This window comes from Pithys albifrons, chromosome 10 (assembly GCF_047495875.1).
Source record: "Pithys albifrons albifrons isolate INPA30051 chromosome 10, PitAlb_v1, whole genome shotgun sequence".
In the NCBI taxonomy this organism is placed as follows: Eukaryota; Metazoa; Chordata; class Aves; order Passeriformes; family Thamnophilidae; genus Pithys; species Pithys albifrons.
The window spans coordinates 9,211,315-9,226,525 of record NC_092467.1 but is presented as its reverse complement, the minus strand read 5'-3'; the positions used below and the strand labels follow the sequence as shown (position 1 = coordinate 9,226,525).

Here is a 15,211-nt window from a genome sequence, read left to right as displayed (position 1 = left end):
GCACACCACAGGACACGAGGGCTGGCTCTCCCTAGGCTGCTCGGCAACCATTATGTAGAGCAAAAAATAATCCAGTGGGACACAGGAAAATCATCCAGAATAAATATTTACAAATCACAGCACAAGGCACAGGGTAGTTGCACATGAAGAAGTGGCGGGTCGCGGGCGTTGACTGTTTCATCCAGATGCTACATTGTGTTTTAAATGACAGCAGTAAAAATGTATCGGAACTTCCCCACTGTTCCTCTTCCAGGTTAAGCAACAGCTGTGGCCGCGGCCGGGGCGCTGTGCAGTGGGAGGGGGGTGAGCCTGTGCTGGCGGCTGCAGCCCAGGAACGAGCGGGCTCTTGCAACGCCTCATCTCCCACCACCAAACCTCACTCCTGTGGGTGCCACTGACTCCCACCGTGGCAAACCCAGTCCTCCCAGAAGGCTTTTAGTGCATCCTGACAGGGCATCACTTGTGTTTGACACGGCTCCCATGGCAGTGAGGGCGTACATCGTCTGAGAGGACAAGACCTGCAAAATAAAGAAGCTGGTTGCTTTGAGAGCCCAGTCCGAGGTTGCCTGGCAGAAATTGGTCTATCCCAGTATCTGTGGGCAAGGGAGGCTTTCTAGACCCATTGCATGCGACCTGGCACACCTTGGCCCTGAGCCATCCTTACTCCACCCAGCCCTCATTGCATTCTCCTCTCTTCTGAACAACAGGAAAGCGTACCCGTGGCCCCACCAAGGCATTTGGCTTGGTGTGCTCCCCACGTGTGGTCCTCTGCTTCCCCGCCAGCACACAAGACTTCCTAACACCCCAGTTCCCTCCACTTCCACCCTCCTTCCTGTACTGAGATGAGCTCCTCCATAGACTCTAAAACATGAAGCTCAGAATGTGCCTCATCCATGCAGCTGGGTTCTCAGTGCAAGGTTTATAGCTGAACCTGTGCAAAAAATACACAGAATGGCCTTCACACCCTTGTCTCCACAGGCTGTCCCCCCATCTCACTAGCAGCCAGGCTTTCTCCATGCTGTTTCTGCACTCCAGAGTCCTGAATTTGCCCTCTTCTGAGCTAGCCACCTTCCTCCTGCCTAGAATGATCCAATGCCTGCTCCATGCCACCTGGGTGAGACTTATGTCCCCTTCTCCATCAAACAGCTCCAGCCATAAAATTGTCAGCACCTGTCCAGGCCATGCAGAGGGGCTGGGACATCCACTGAGACTGAGACCTCTGTGCTTAAGGCTACCACAGCCTGAATCTTCTCCCACTGAGATTATCCCCTCTTCGTATCCCAACACCACTGTGACCATTCCACACAGTCAACAGACCAGAAACTGGCACCAGCCTGGTTCTTTCCTGCTGTGAGAAGGTGAAGACTGGGTACAGAGAGGGCTGTTAGATCCAGGAGGGCTGCAGGAGGCAAGCAGGTCCTTCTGGGAAAGGAGGCAGCAGGAACAGTGGGTAGGGCAGCAGGGCTGCAAAACCTACAGGAGAGCTCAGTGCTGGGCAGAACATGCCAATGTACCAGCTCTGCCCTGGAAGTGCTGCTGGGCAGCTGGACAAATAACACAAGAGATCTCACTATGCAAGAAAGCCATGTTGCTGTTTCCTGCTGGAGACAACTCTCCCAGTCATGCCAGAGCAGCCCCTGCTGAGAGATGACTCAGGGGACGGGTGTGTGCTTTCATGTCCAGTTTTATTAGTGTTGCATTAGTACCATAAAATAGTTGACGAGGTTGAGCACGTTGCATTTTGTTCCAAAAAAAGGCTATTTACATTTAATCTGTCTCCATAAAAAGCAACCCTAGAACCCAAACAATACAACAATGAAACAGATGGACAACTCAGGAATCTACAAAGTGGTAATGTCCCAGTCTGGACAAGCCTGGCAGCACACAGCCCCCATAACCATGCTCGCATAGCACTTCCCCACAGACACGGCACATGTGCAACGGGGCAGGCAACACACTCTGGCAGCTAATCAGCCAAGGAGCGAAGCAGCAGCTGCCTGGACGTGGCCCCAAACTGGTGCTCTTCCTTAGGAAAGCCAGTGACCTGCTGCTTTGCAAGTGGCACCTCCCCTTTTGCCTCTGTCTGTCCCAAAGCACCCAAGTGATCCTGCAGGAGCCGGCCCTGCCAGAAACACCTCCCATGAGGCTCCAGGAAACCTCCAGGAGATGCTGCTGCTCATTTCTGGCCTTCTCCTGCTAGGTGAGCCCAGAGGGAGTGTCACACTAAACTCTACCACACAGCCATCTGCTGAGATCAAGCTCCCCCAAAGAGGACAGAGGCATTACATCCTACCTTGCTTCAATAAAGCTCCAGGATCCCCAGCCCATTACCACTGTATGTCCTAATCCCAGTTTTCCCAATCCATCAGCACACCAAGCAGCAGGAGAAGGCCACTGGCTCTGCTGCCTCTTGCCAGGATTTTCCTCTTAAACTTGGAGATGCCAGCTGCAATGCCCTCTGCCCTGGCTCTCCTGTGCTCTCTCCAGCACACACTGCTGGTGAGAAACACAATAGGGCCTTTGCTGCAATCGCAGGTTAAGCACAGGGCAGTGTAGCTCTTGACTGAGTTTGATGATGGAAAGGAAACAGGCACATCTCAGTCTCTGAAACCTCCCAGCCACCTCTGCAGGATAAAGCCACAGGCTTTATCTTGTGTTCTAAATAAAGCAGAGAAACACAGCCAAAGAGACCACGGCTCTCCCTAAACTCATGTGTAATTAAGCAGCACTCTGCAGTTACCACTGCAATGTAAATGGTAACAATTGAACTGGATAGCAACTGCAGCACGGAGCTAAAACAGCCACCCAAGATGTCCACGTCACCAGAATCGCAGGAGAGCCAGCCCTGACTGAGCACTGGCAGGGCTGAAGCCCAGCCTTTGTCTCCAGGAAACTCAAGCCAGAGAACCAGGAAGCACTCAAGGTGCAACATGATGCCACAAAAACCTTCCATCTTTCATCTGCTCACCAGCGCTGTTAAAGTAGGTCAGCATCACGCAGCTCGGCGCAGCAGAGCCCGCTCCCGAGAGCTCACCTCTGAGCGAGGCGGGGGCCTTCCCCACCTGCAGCTGGAAAAGAAACTGTTCACTTTGAGAAGCCACAGCCAGAGGAGCTGGAGAGACAAGCTCCATGGGGAGCATTGGCAAGCTCCAGGACACAAAATGATAGAAACACCAGGGGACACTGTCTTCAAAGCACCTTCCTTCTGGAGATCTGCTCATCAGATGCTGCCCACTCCAGCCCCTGCCTTTGCTGTCAGACTGCATGGCTCCAAAGCAAGCCTGACTTGGGAGACAACCCTACTGCTTTCTCCATTTGAGATGTACATTCCCCACCCAAACTCCAGTGGGCCAAATGCAGAGTGATACTCTCTCAGCTCTAAGCCATCCCTCTGCACTCAACTGACTTGCAACCATCCAACCCCACAGGCTGGCACAGCTGTGCAGACACAGCCCATTGCTGCTCCAGAAGCTTTTTGTGCTCCTGCAGCAGGGATCCCTTGTGCTGGCAGGGCTTGTTCCTGGTAGGAAACTGTTGGGGTAGCTGGGAGACCTGAGGTCAGTCACTCGTTCATGTCACCAGGTGCAAGAACGGTCTGAGCCACCTGCATGCTTTGACACTTATTTTCCTTAGAGATAGAAATGTGTTTCTCTTCCAGTCAGGGACAGAAACAGGTGCACAAAGTGGCTCCACGTGATACCAGAGAAAAAACAGAGGCACAACAGCCTGACCTGAGCTGGCCAGCCCTTGCCTCCAGGGCCAGAAAACACCACATTCACTCCCTGGGCACACAGCTGCCCACGGGCAGGTCCAGCCTGCCACTGCTGGACTTCCTCTGGGATGACAAGGCTGAGACTTCAGTATGTTTTCTTGCATGGAAGACGCATTTCAGAGCAACAATGGCATTCCACAGGGGAGAAACCCTGCAGAGACATAAGCCCTCAGGTGTACAGAGTTTCCCAGTGAATTTACATGTATAAAGTTAGAACAAAACACAAACCAACATGAAATGCAACGAGCAGAAGTGTTTCTCTCACACATACACACACACAGAGTACAGCAGGGCAATACACATTTGATAGGCAGGACCCCGGAAATCCTGTCCTAGCTACCAGATTTTTTTTCTTTACAGTAGGTTGAAATACAAAGAGGAGCACAGTGATGGTTCTCCCCTCATCCCCCAGTAAACAAAAGTTATTGCAGTCAGTCCATCCCACCTCTGCAGCAGTAACACACTCCAGCACCAAGAGCTGCCCAGGCTGCATGTGGCTCCTGACGCTGGAACCCAGCCCAATTATTCTTGTCACACCAGCATGAGACTCGAGGAAGAAATCACACTCTGACTGATTTCCTTTACAAAGCTTTTTTTTGATGCTGCAGCCTCAATAAAGATAAAGAAGTGATGTGCTTATATGCCATCTCCCACACTGCTGCTGCTAGGCAACATGATACAGTCCCAGAGCATCAGCTCAGGTCAACCAAAAACGCATGAATTGAGGGACATGACAGTATCTCAACTACAGCTGAGCTTCTGCCACAGCCAAGAGGCAGCAGGCAGACCTGCCCACAGGACTGTGGCGGAGAACAGAGTATTGCAGCTAGACAATCTGTCCTGACCAGCATGCTGCATGCCACCGGGCACGGGACTGTGTCCTCCTCCCCTGTGTGGTTTGAAGGGAATACCCAGCCCCTGGCCAAGTAGGTTGCACTTGTGCTGGGAAAGTGTTTTAAGAAATCTGTCAGTTAAACAGCCCACACTGTGAGCTGTGTCAGGCACTAGATTCAGCTCTTACCTCAGAACCCCTCACTCCCCATCAGCAGAAGGTGCAGCAGAGCACACCACAACTGTCCTGTCCAAAAGAACCCACATGGTCCCTGCACAGAGCTACACAGCACAAAGCAGGTTCAAGCCTTTAAAAACTTTAAAAGTAAGGGATCAGATTTAAAAAAACCTCCAAACACATAAAAGGTTCAAAAGCATCACTGCCTTCAGAAAGTGCCTTCTGGAAATGCTCCCAGAGCCAGGCCTGTCTCCAAGGGTGGGACCCAAAAGAACATGAGAAACTTCAGTCCCTTGTCCTGAAATGTCAGAGATGTCTGTTCCTCTACTCAGCAAGGACACTCTGCTCCCCAAATCAACCCCGCCATCTGCTCCCAAGGCAGGTTTTGGGAAGTTTGGAGAGGAACAGGAGCACTCAGAGCTGCCTAGACCTGCAGTTGTCATGCTGTCTCCTTGTAAGAGCATCCCCAGCAGCAGCAAAGTCTACACACCGAACACAAGTGCATCTAGAGCCAAGCCAACAGAGATACCTTAAAATCTCACTCCTCCATCTCACAGGACATCTTGCTGACCAAAGTGGACAGAAAACCTGTCTGGCTTCAACCTCACTCACATCCCAATGACAGTTTCAACTGCACCCTGGGGCTGAAACTCCTTGCAAAATCTCAACCCGTGGGCAATGTTGTGCCAGAGGAAAAGCATATGCTGCTAGGGAAGAAATGTCATCCACAGAGAAACACTCGTAGGGAGGAATACTCAGCAAGTAGAAGGTAAGGACAATCTATCTCCAGAGCAGCCCACAGGAGGCTGCCTGCCCCAAGAACCCTTCATTTCTGTAACATTCCTTCATTTCCCATGAGGAGAGGTCCTGAGTGGTTTGAGGGCCCAGTGAAAACACACTCATGCAGTGGTCCCAAAGCCAGGCAGGCAGCACCCAGGCTGGGGCAGTGCAGGAGGGAGATGGCAGCAGGCTCCAGGGAGCACAGGATGGTCAGGACGCAGGCAGCAGACAGAACAGCCCATGCCACCTCATGTGTGCAGTTTGACAGATGGACAAGAAGGCAGCTGAACACACACAGTGCCTGGCCGGCTCCCAGTCCAGCCACTACAGTGATGCATCACTCCACAGACAACGGCTCATCTTCCTGGGTTTGTTTTTTTTTGGCAAATTAATTTTTTCCCGTTATTTTTTATTTCATTTTTTATTTTTTTAGAAAGCATTAAAAAAAATCTGCAGCTGTTAAAAAAATCCTTTCCCTTTAGAGGCTGGATGAGGTTTTATTGACAGGTAAATAATTGGTGTGAGTATGTAAATAGCAGCGACCTCACTGACGTGGTGTCCCTCCACAGCACAGCCAGGTGCAGGGACATGGTGACTGGTTTGGTTTGGTCATTGTTACAGACCTGGGACACTGGAGTTTCCTTCCTCTTAGTGTTTCCCTAATTCCTGTTCCTGCCCAACCCTCCTCAGGCACCACTTCAGCTCAAACACCTGCCTGTCCTCAGGGCAGGCTCCATGCTCCAAAGGGGATCCCCCTCTCCAGCCCTCCCTAGCTACGCAAGTGGTTTGTTTTCCAAACTGGACAGTTGAACTCCCTCCAGACTCGCTGATATCTCGTCCTTTGGCAGCAGGAAGACAGACTGGCCATCCTTTCTTCCTAGAAATATAGAGGGAGGTGGCCAAATGCACCATTACATATATGATCTTCTGCAGAATCCTTCTGAGCTGATTCACAGCTCCCCCAGCCCACTCACACCAATGAGGTCTCAGGTTAATAAGCAGTGCAGTTATTCAGCTATCTGCTCGTAAGTGGTAGGTGTTCTTGGGCAGGTTGCCTGCTCCTGCCAACTCCCCCATGACTTCACGTTGTCAGCACATCTATATTTAAGACTGGGGTTTTTTGCCTTTGTTTAAAGGGGTTTCCTTCCCTTGTAGTAAACTTAAGAGTTAATAGAAAAAAGTAATTCAAAAGTAATCCAAGCACATCTGTAATTAATTCTGCAGGAGAGGGCAGAGCGATGCAAGTCAGAGTTGGCACGCAGTTCCTGGCTCCTGGTGTGCAGTCCCTGGGACAGGCAGAAGGTCCCTCTGCTGAGCACAGCTAGAAGTTGGATTTGGAGTGTCCAAATATGCAGATGGGAAAGTGCTTGACATGAGAGGACCACTGTGCTGCCAGCTGAAAGAACTTGACGTCGTTCCACTCCACCCCATCGATCAGGACTGCAGAGGACGGTAAAAAGAGAGGAGAGTTAGAAAATACTGAGGGGAAGTGACTAACCTGGAGCAGCTTTGCTGGAAATCTCCCTGCAGTCAGCAGAGGGAGGCCTGGCCACACACTGCTTTGGGTGACTGCCCCACCCAGCTGCACACATGGGGGAAGAAAGGCTTGGGAGCAGACCAGGTTTAGGGAGAACAGCTCAGACTGTTGTTCCACCACTGCTCACTGACACCAGAGCTCCCCAGACTGCTGATTTCAGTGTCACCTGATCCGATTTCTCAGATTTCCTAAACACACTTCATTTTCTTTTCTGAGCAAATGCATACAGAGATGGACATCAGTTTCTCCTCACTGGCACTCTAACCAAGATATCCATGTCTTCCTAGAGGAGTGACACATATTCTGCAAGTACCACTCACCCTCACCAGCCTCAGACCAGCCCAGGATTAAGGAGGTGACCCAGGCAGATCCCTCTGCTGGAAATTCTCAACTGAACAGGTTACAGGAATGTTTTTGATACTGAATGCTCAGTTCCAGTGACAGCCACTTCAGGTCTGCCTGCCTGATGCATATATGGCTCTTGCTGTGGCATGTCCATGTGCCAGTGTCCTGCCCTTAGAAGCAGCCACACTCTCACCAGTTGTCATCAACCAACACTAGTACCAGCTGTGCAAGAAAAATGGAGAATGGAAGGAAAGGCAACAGAGCCTGGTCCAGGCCGTGTCCACATCCAGAGCATTGGTTCAGAGGAGTTCATAAGTAAAGAGGATTTTCCCACATTCCATACTTACTAAAGCATTCCCCCAAGCTGGATACAGCCAAGCCCATTCTCCAGAAACACTCCCATCATCCTGGCTCCAGAGCATGGTGCAAGAGAACAGGTCAGCCCTTTGCCTGAGAGGACAATTGCAGCATCTGAGCTGTATCCCAGAGCCCAGTGGAATGCAAGCCATGCACTTACCACGCAGCATGTTCTGCTGATGTTTTGCTGTGCAAATCAGCCTGCTGATTCCTTCAATACACTGGCTCTTTGACTCAACCTCCTTGTCTTTTGTTTTCTTGGGCAAAAACATCACTGGAAGAAAATCAAACCAGCACACAGTGAATCTATGCCACTACCAGGAGCTGCACTGACACTTGTTTGAGTTTCTACATTTAGCCGTTCATGTCTGAAAATTCTAACTCCTCAGGTCTTCCCTCTTGTCAGTCCTGAGCACCATCACCTATATGCACATGGGCATCTTAGCCCTATGTGTCTCTGTATGAAGCATTTCCAGCTCATAACCCAGATCCCAAAGGTCCCCTTCACGGTAACTCCTGCTCTTCAGACACCATGCAGGGAAATCATCTGCATATGCACTGGCAAGTCTGCTGTACTGACTGTGGCCCAACAAAGGCTGGGCTGCACGGATATCTGGAGAGCAGGAGGGGCTACAAACTGGGGGCAGCTGGTGGAGAGGGAAGGCATAAAGGGAGCTAAAAAAAGGTCCAGTTTCTCAAGAACTGTCCAAAGGCATGAGCAAAGATGTACAAACTGGCTCCAGAAAAGCTGGTGGTGTCCATCAGTATGACACTGACAAAGGGTGTCATCAGGGGTTGCAGCTCCAGTACAGCAGTACCACAGCTGTACTGGCCCTGCACTGACCTGGCTGCAACCATGTCCTGCAGTTCAGGAGGCTCTGTCAGCCTCCTCTCTGAGCCCCCAAAGTCCCTGCTTCCACCTGCAGCAAATCCCAGGCCCACAGGCAGGAAGATGGTGTGACGGACAGCTACTGGCAGCTGGATGTAAGTGCAGAACTGCCTTGCTGCTTCCTTCAAAACACTTTGCTGCCGAGTTGTTCTCAGTATCTAAAATGTTTCATATTACCAAGGCCAGGAGCAAATACAGAATTACTGACAACCTTTAAAATGCCTTTCTTATTAGTTTGTTTTGAGAAAGTAAACTCAAAGCCATGAGTTTAAGAAGAATAAAAAAGAAAAAAGTTAACATGGGGCTTTGAACTGAGAGCATTTCTCTTTTACCTCCTTTTGACCCACAAAGACTGCACAAAAGCATCAGAATCATAGAATCCTTCACGTCAGAAAAGAGCTGATCATCAAATCCAGCTGCTGACCTAATGCTGCCAACTGGACCACTAAACCATATACTCATCTTTTAAATACCTCCAAGCATGCAGGGATGGTGACTCCACCAATGCCCTGGGAAACCTGTTTCAGTGCTTGACAACTCTCTTGGTGAAGAAATATTTCTTAATATCTAATCTAAGTCTCCCCTGTCAGAAGCTGAGGCCTTTTGCTCTTGTCCTGTCCCTTGTTACCTGGGAGAAGAGATTGACCCCTACCTTGCTACACCTTCCTTTCACGTAGAGAGCAGTAAAGACCCCCTGAGCCTCTTTCTCTCCAGACTAAACATACCCATCTCCCTCAGCCACTCCTCATATGACTTTGCTCCAGGTTCTAGATCATCCTATTGGTTCTAGTGTGGAGGTGGGTGCAGGGGGAGAGTGGGAAGTTCCAGACTTCAGTTCAGGGGGTACTCCTGTTTTGTCATCTCAGAGGGATCAGGGGAGTACTTGCTGGGCTTTTGTCCCCCTATTTTGTTTTTCCCTTGCACACCTTTTATATTTTCTGTGGCTCTTCTGAGGTGAAGGCTCACAGGAGAGGGATATCACCCCAGAAAGTGTAGCTCTCCCAAGTTTCCAGCACACTGCTAGAAATGAGAGGCCTATTTACCCTTATTGGTGGGTGGGGCACAAGCTGCCACTTACCTAATCCAACACCCCAAACAGTACCAGCAGGCCCACAGGGAACACAGGAAAGCTGTCCAGAACAGTGTAGCTCCTGGCTTTCTGTGCAGCCACTCATTAGTGTCCTTGTACTGTACGCACCTTTGTTCTTTTGGGCTATACCATCTTAGCTGTTCAACCGTACAACTGAACACATATCCTTTTTAAGGCACAAAGAAGAACCAACTTTTCAAACTATCACCTTATACAGTCACTTCTCATCTACAGATTAGGATTTTAGGGATAAAAATATGACTAAGATGCTGTAATGCAGGACTGACAAGTCAGGCAGCCCTGGAGCAGCAGGACTGGGAAAGCAGCATTGCCTTCTTGGTCTTTTGCAGCAGCAAATGTGTCCACCTTCACCTTACCTTTCTTATTTTTTTCTTTTGTCACGACAGTCATGGACATTGTTGGAGTGGTGGCAATCTCCCCACTGGCAGGTAACCTGCTGACCTGGAGGGACCGGAAAGTGCATTTCAGTGTGTTTTTGGTAGTGGAGGGGTCCTTCTTCTCTGGGTCTCTCTTTCTGTCCACGGGTGGAGCTGCAATCCAGTAATCCACCTGCAGGCCCATCAACTCAGCACCGAGGCCCTGGCTGGAAAACAAGAGAAAGATGGTACTTTTTGCACAGCTCTCAGTGGTTCCCCAGTCTGTGTTTTCTCAGAGTGGCTGCCATTCCTAGTCAAAGGCTCTTTGGGAAATCAGGCAGAAACATTTTATAGCCAGACTCGACAATCACAAAGTCCAAGATGTCACCCCTGAGAGATGCAGCCTGTGTCACACTGCACAGTGGCACCAGTTTCGCACCAAGCCAACCTGCTGCACACCCACAGGGGCGAGAAATGGGTAAGTTTCCTTCCACAATGTGGAATTCAGTGACCCAGCCAGCCAGGGCAACCCTGAGGTGTCCGGGATCACTTTATCTTTTGAGTGGGTGTGGGGTGATGAGCTGATAAGGCCTGATGGGTTGAGGGAGATGCCTCAGCCCACTGGAGAGATGCTCCAAGCAGAGGACAAAGTCTTTCAAACTGATAAGATTAACAAGGGATGGAGTGTTAAGACATAGCATGGCCTTCTTTTGCAATATCTTCAAGGGCCCACCTCACCTCAAGGCATCTGCATCACCCCCCCCAATAGATTGACTACTGGTCACACAAACACCTGGAGAAGAAAAAAAGGTATAAAAGAAGTGCAGTTAAACAGCAACTTGGGGAGAAAAACTTTCCACCTCTGGGAGGGCAACCTGAGAGCTACTCTGTCTCCCCCATTCCATCAATATTGCAGAGGTAAGCAACAGAATTCTTACTTTATTTTTCTTATTCCTTATTAGTTGTAATTTGCTATAGCTCACTGGGTGTATGCGTGTTAATGGGAAGTGGCTATATTTTTCCTGTTGCTTTTCTTTTGGGTTATTGAGTGTGTTTACTGGTGGTGTTGAATTGTTGTGTTCCTGTTTAGTAATCTTCTGTTAGTTAAGTTTGCTATGGGAGTGATTTACTGCTGGGGTGGCCCTTGAAATGTGTGTTGTGCCGATTGGGGGGGTATTTTGTACAATCCTGCAGCTAAATGTTATCACCGACTAAGTAACCCTATATAGTTATTGTCACATATTTGTATTAATAAATGTTATTTCAGGAGCTATCGTGAGAAAGGTTCTTTTCTCTTGTTGCTATTAAGTGTGGTCCTCATAGGAGAGGAAATTACTCCAAGGACGCTTATTGCTAATAATTTTCTCCCCGGCTGAAGTGGCTTCATATCAGAGGTCAGAACCCCTTCCAGCCTGTGTGCTGTCAGTTAAAAGACAGACAGCGTTGGGATACGTAAGGATTTAATTGTCTGGAAGTGCTTACAGCTACTAACTTTTAATTAATACAGTTAAGACTAGAAATCTTTGTATTTCTGTCTCCCTCCTCCCTTTCATGTGACAGTGGGTAAGAGGGTGTTATGGGCTCAAACCAAGACAGAGGGGCTGTAAGCACTTGCTGCTGCCTCTTGAGCACTAATGAGTGAGTGACTCTGTCCAGTCAAAATCAGCTCTGAACTGGGGTGAACAAAGACATGGCAGGTCCTTGAACATTAGGCACTCAATCCCCAGTCTTCCTGACTTGCTTCCATCTCCTATATTCATAAGCTCTTCATGCCACCAGCTGCTTCCCTTCCGGCTCAGAATCAAACAGGATCTCTGGTCATCCCAGGGTCCTCGCAATGGAGTTGACATGGAATAATTGCTTCCCCTCAAGCCCTACCACCTGCTGTGGAATTCCACTGCTGGAAAAATGCTCTGCCAGTCCTGTGATGTTTGCTAAACAACAGCAGGTTTCAGGACATGATCTGCTGTTGAAAACTCCTGCACATTCTGTAGTGCATCACCAATACACTTTGCCAGCCTTTCTTGAGCCAGAAAAGGGAAGATGAGTAGCCTGGGAAATTCCAGCCCTTGCCTGCCCCGCCTCTTGCCAGCTAAACCCAAGGGAGCAGGGGTTCACCACTCAGCAGACCTATGGCTGACAGCCTGTACTACTTCCTACACAATGACAATCAGTGTTGAATAATATGTAAGTACTAGACAAAAACCTAAAGTTATCTACCACCCTGTCCCTGCTGTTTGAGAAATGGCAATTTTTAAGGAAGCTAAATCTGTGATCTTGAATGAAATATGCATCCCTCTGCACCACCTGTCTAATAAGAAACTCTCAAGGTAAAACAAGGATGTCCCAATTGTTACAGTCCTCTCAGAAAACCATTTCCTTTTCTTTGCCATTTATTCAGCTGAAAGTCAGACCACAAAGCTGAGTTCATCTCTGATCATAAAAATCAGGTTTTGAGTTCTCGGGGCAATAGTCAGAAGTGAGACTCTTTATGGATGATGCTTTGGAGAGGTTGCTTTGAGTTTTAAGGCTCCTTTGCATCACATTTCTCAACTCAGTTGTAAAGACAAAGCATCCTAATGTTCACTATGCTCAGGCAGGATTTTATGTTCCATTCCCAGTTAAGCATGTGGCTTAATCTTTCAGTCTGGGTCACCCTCCCCACCCTGTGCTGTCACTTACAGGTCAGGAGAGATGGAACAAAGTTGAACCTAAACTTCCTCATTTCTTTATGATTTTACCACACAGCATGGAACCAAAAAGTACAAGATTCCTAGAGCCGGGCTGTCAACTTCAGGTATATCACAACCACATCTCACAACTTTAACATCCTACACTCCTGTGGGTACCAGTTTCCAAACAACTTCCACCTTTGGAAGGCCCAGGAGCTCACACAGAAGTCAGCTCTGCTCCCCAGAGCCTGCACAGCCCCCAGCTCTCTGTACTGCCAGCCAGCTGCTGCTGGGACCAGCCTGAGGCACACAGGGCTCTCCTGACACCAAAGCACAGGCAGTCAACAGGAGGGATCAGGGGAACTGGACCTCCTGGCACATGTGAACAGGCACTAACACTTTCCAGTGCTGGGCACCTGCTAAGCTAGGACTTACACATTTCCATTTCCTCTTGTTAAAATGGAACTCTTAAACCAGTTTAAGAAGTCAGAGGTTAAAGGTTCCCACAGGGCACTCAGAGGTGGGCACAAAAGGTCCCCATTCTGTCTCCAACAGGGACAGTAGGAGATGCTTTTGGGGAGAGAGTGCAAGCACTTCTAGTTGCCCCTCCTCACAAGACTGCTGTTATGTTCCCTTAAAGGTTCAGAGAAGTTGACAAAATCAAGGGGAATTTCACCAAGTGCTTCTAAGTATGAGAATTGCATGCAAAATGTTAGACACTATGCCAACATTTTGTGCAGCAACAAAATGAGCAATACTGGCCAGGGCAAGTCTTTACTGGCAGTTTTCTAGGGGTTTCTTCCCTTCACCTCTAAAAATTTCAGCTAAGCCAGAAATTGGTATTATCTATAGGTGAAGTCTCCTTGCTGTTCTGATATGCTTTCAGCCACACACATGAATGGCAATGCAGTTCTACTGTGTCACCTTACAGGCTTGCCAGCTCCCCCCACACAGAGAGGGAACTCCTTCAAGATTCACTCTGACCTTACACAGTCACCTGGTCACTGAAAACTTAAGAATCATGAGGGATTAGCCTGGCACCCATGTGTATTAGGGTCAGTAATTTCTCTGACTACATATTTCCTCAAGAGAAACCAGTCTCAAAGGGAAAATACAAGCAAATGGAGGAAACTAACCTTCCCAAATAGGCTGCCACAATGGCTCATCAGAACCAGGGTTTCTGTCAGACTATCAAAAAAAAGGCTGCCTCTTCTAGTTCCAGTGTGTCTGTCCTTGAGACATGCAACCTTCACATTAAGTGTAAGATCCCCTCTCCCCTCTCCAGCAAATTGTCAGCCAGCAAGGACATGGTGACTCCAGAGGCAAAAGAGGTGAAGGAGAAAGGTAACAACTTCGAGTGTTTGCTAGGGACAAAGAAAGAGCTATGGGTTTTCCTTTAGAGGAGCTGCCTCATGTATGTCAGATAAGCAGCCAAGGGGGCTGTGAGGAGACAAAACAAGGTTTACCTTGAGGATGAGAAGCTGCCCGTAACAGATGGTGAGGAAGGGGGTGTGGGGGAGGCTTCTTTCACAGCAGGAGACACAGAAGGTGGGGTAGAAGAGAGGACACTGGAGCTTGAGGGAGCTGCATCATCAGAGTCACCTTAAAAAAAGGAAGTCAAAGTGTTTGGGTTTGTCTCACAGCCCAGTACATGCACACCCCAGCTCAGTCTCCTTGCCCACACTGCTGCTGCACAGGTTTTGCTCAGACTTAACCCAGAGATCAGCCAGCCCACCAGCTTTGACGGCCTCCACATGTCAATCACCAGGCTTTCTATGTTTGGGTATGAGACAGGTACAGACATTCACAATCCTCTGGGCTCCCCATCGGTTCTCATACGGTTTGCTCCCAGTTGATTTTTGAGCTTCCTGCTTTCAGAGCCCAGCCTACTGGTCTCTGATGGAAGATCTCCCCCTGCAATCACTGCAGGACAGCACCACTTTTGGAATTCAGTACCTCTGGGCTGATCACAGTGACCTCCCCATTCCACCTGCTTTCACCCTGCCCAGCCAGGGCATCACAACCCTCATGTTGGCCCTTTAGGATGGCAGAAGCACTGTGGCAGCAGGGAGTGACCCACAGAAGGGCTGCCTCCATGCACAAACCTGTGTGCAACTCAGACCACAAGAATCTGGGTTTAATAGTAAAGCAATACAAGAAACAACCCCAACAGATGAGGAAAACAATAATCCTGACTAGTAGTGTGCACGAAAGGGTAAAAAGTTCACACTGATAAAATAGGACTACTCCATCTATCCCACATTCACGTGTGTAAGAAGGCAGTATTGTGTCACTCAGTTTTGCCTCACACATTAAAAAAATAAAAGGGTCTAAGTTTTGCCCATACTAAAGTTCCCGTGTTAGGCACATGTCTAAGATTGAT

The 15,211-nt window shown here is 49.0% G+C and overlaps 1 protein-coding gene across 7 annotated transcripts in view; it reads right to left on the bottom strand.

Annotated features, from left to right (window-relative positions):
• Nucleotides 1-1,666: 1,666 nt before the first annotated feature.
• PACS2 (phosphofurin acidic cluster sorting protein 2) overlaps nt 1,667-15,211 on the bottom strand; it is an 80,081-nt gene continuing 66,536 nt past the window's right edge. For all 7 annotated transcript variants that reach the window (XM_071564681.1, XM_071564682.1, XM_071564683.1 and 4 more), the window contains exons 21-24: nt 14,295-14,430; nt 10,157-10,383; nt 7,961-8,074; nt 1,667-7,001 (exon numbers count right to left, since the gene is read on the bottom strand). In XM_071564681.1, coding sequence (XP_071420782.1) covers nt 6,883-7,001; nt 7,961-8,074; nt 10,157-10,383; nt 14,295-14,430 — 596 coding nt within the window. In that variant the 3' untranslated portion in view covers nt 1,667-6,882. The remainder of the gene's footprint in view (nt 7,002-7,960; nt 8,075-10,156; nt 10,384-14,294; nt 14,431-15,211) is intronic.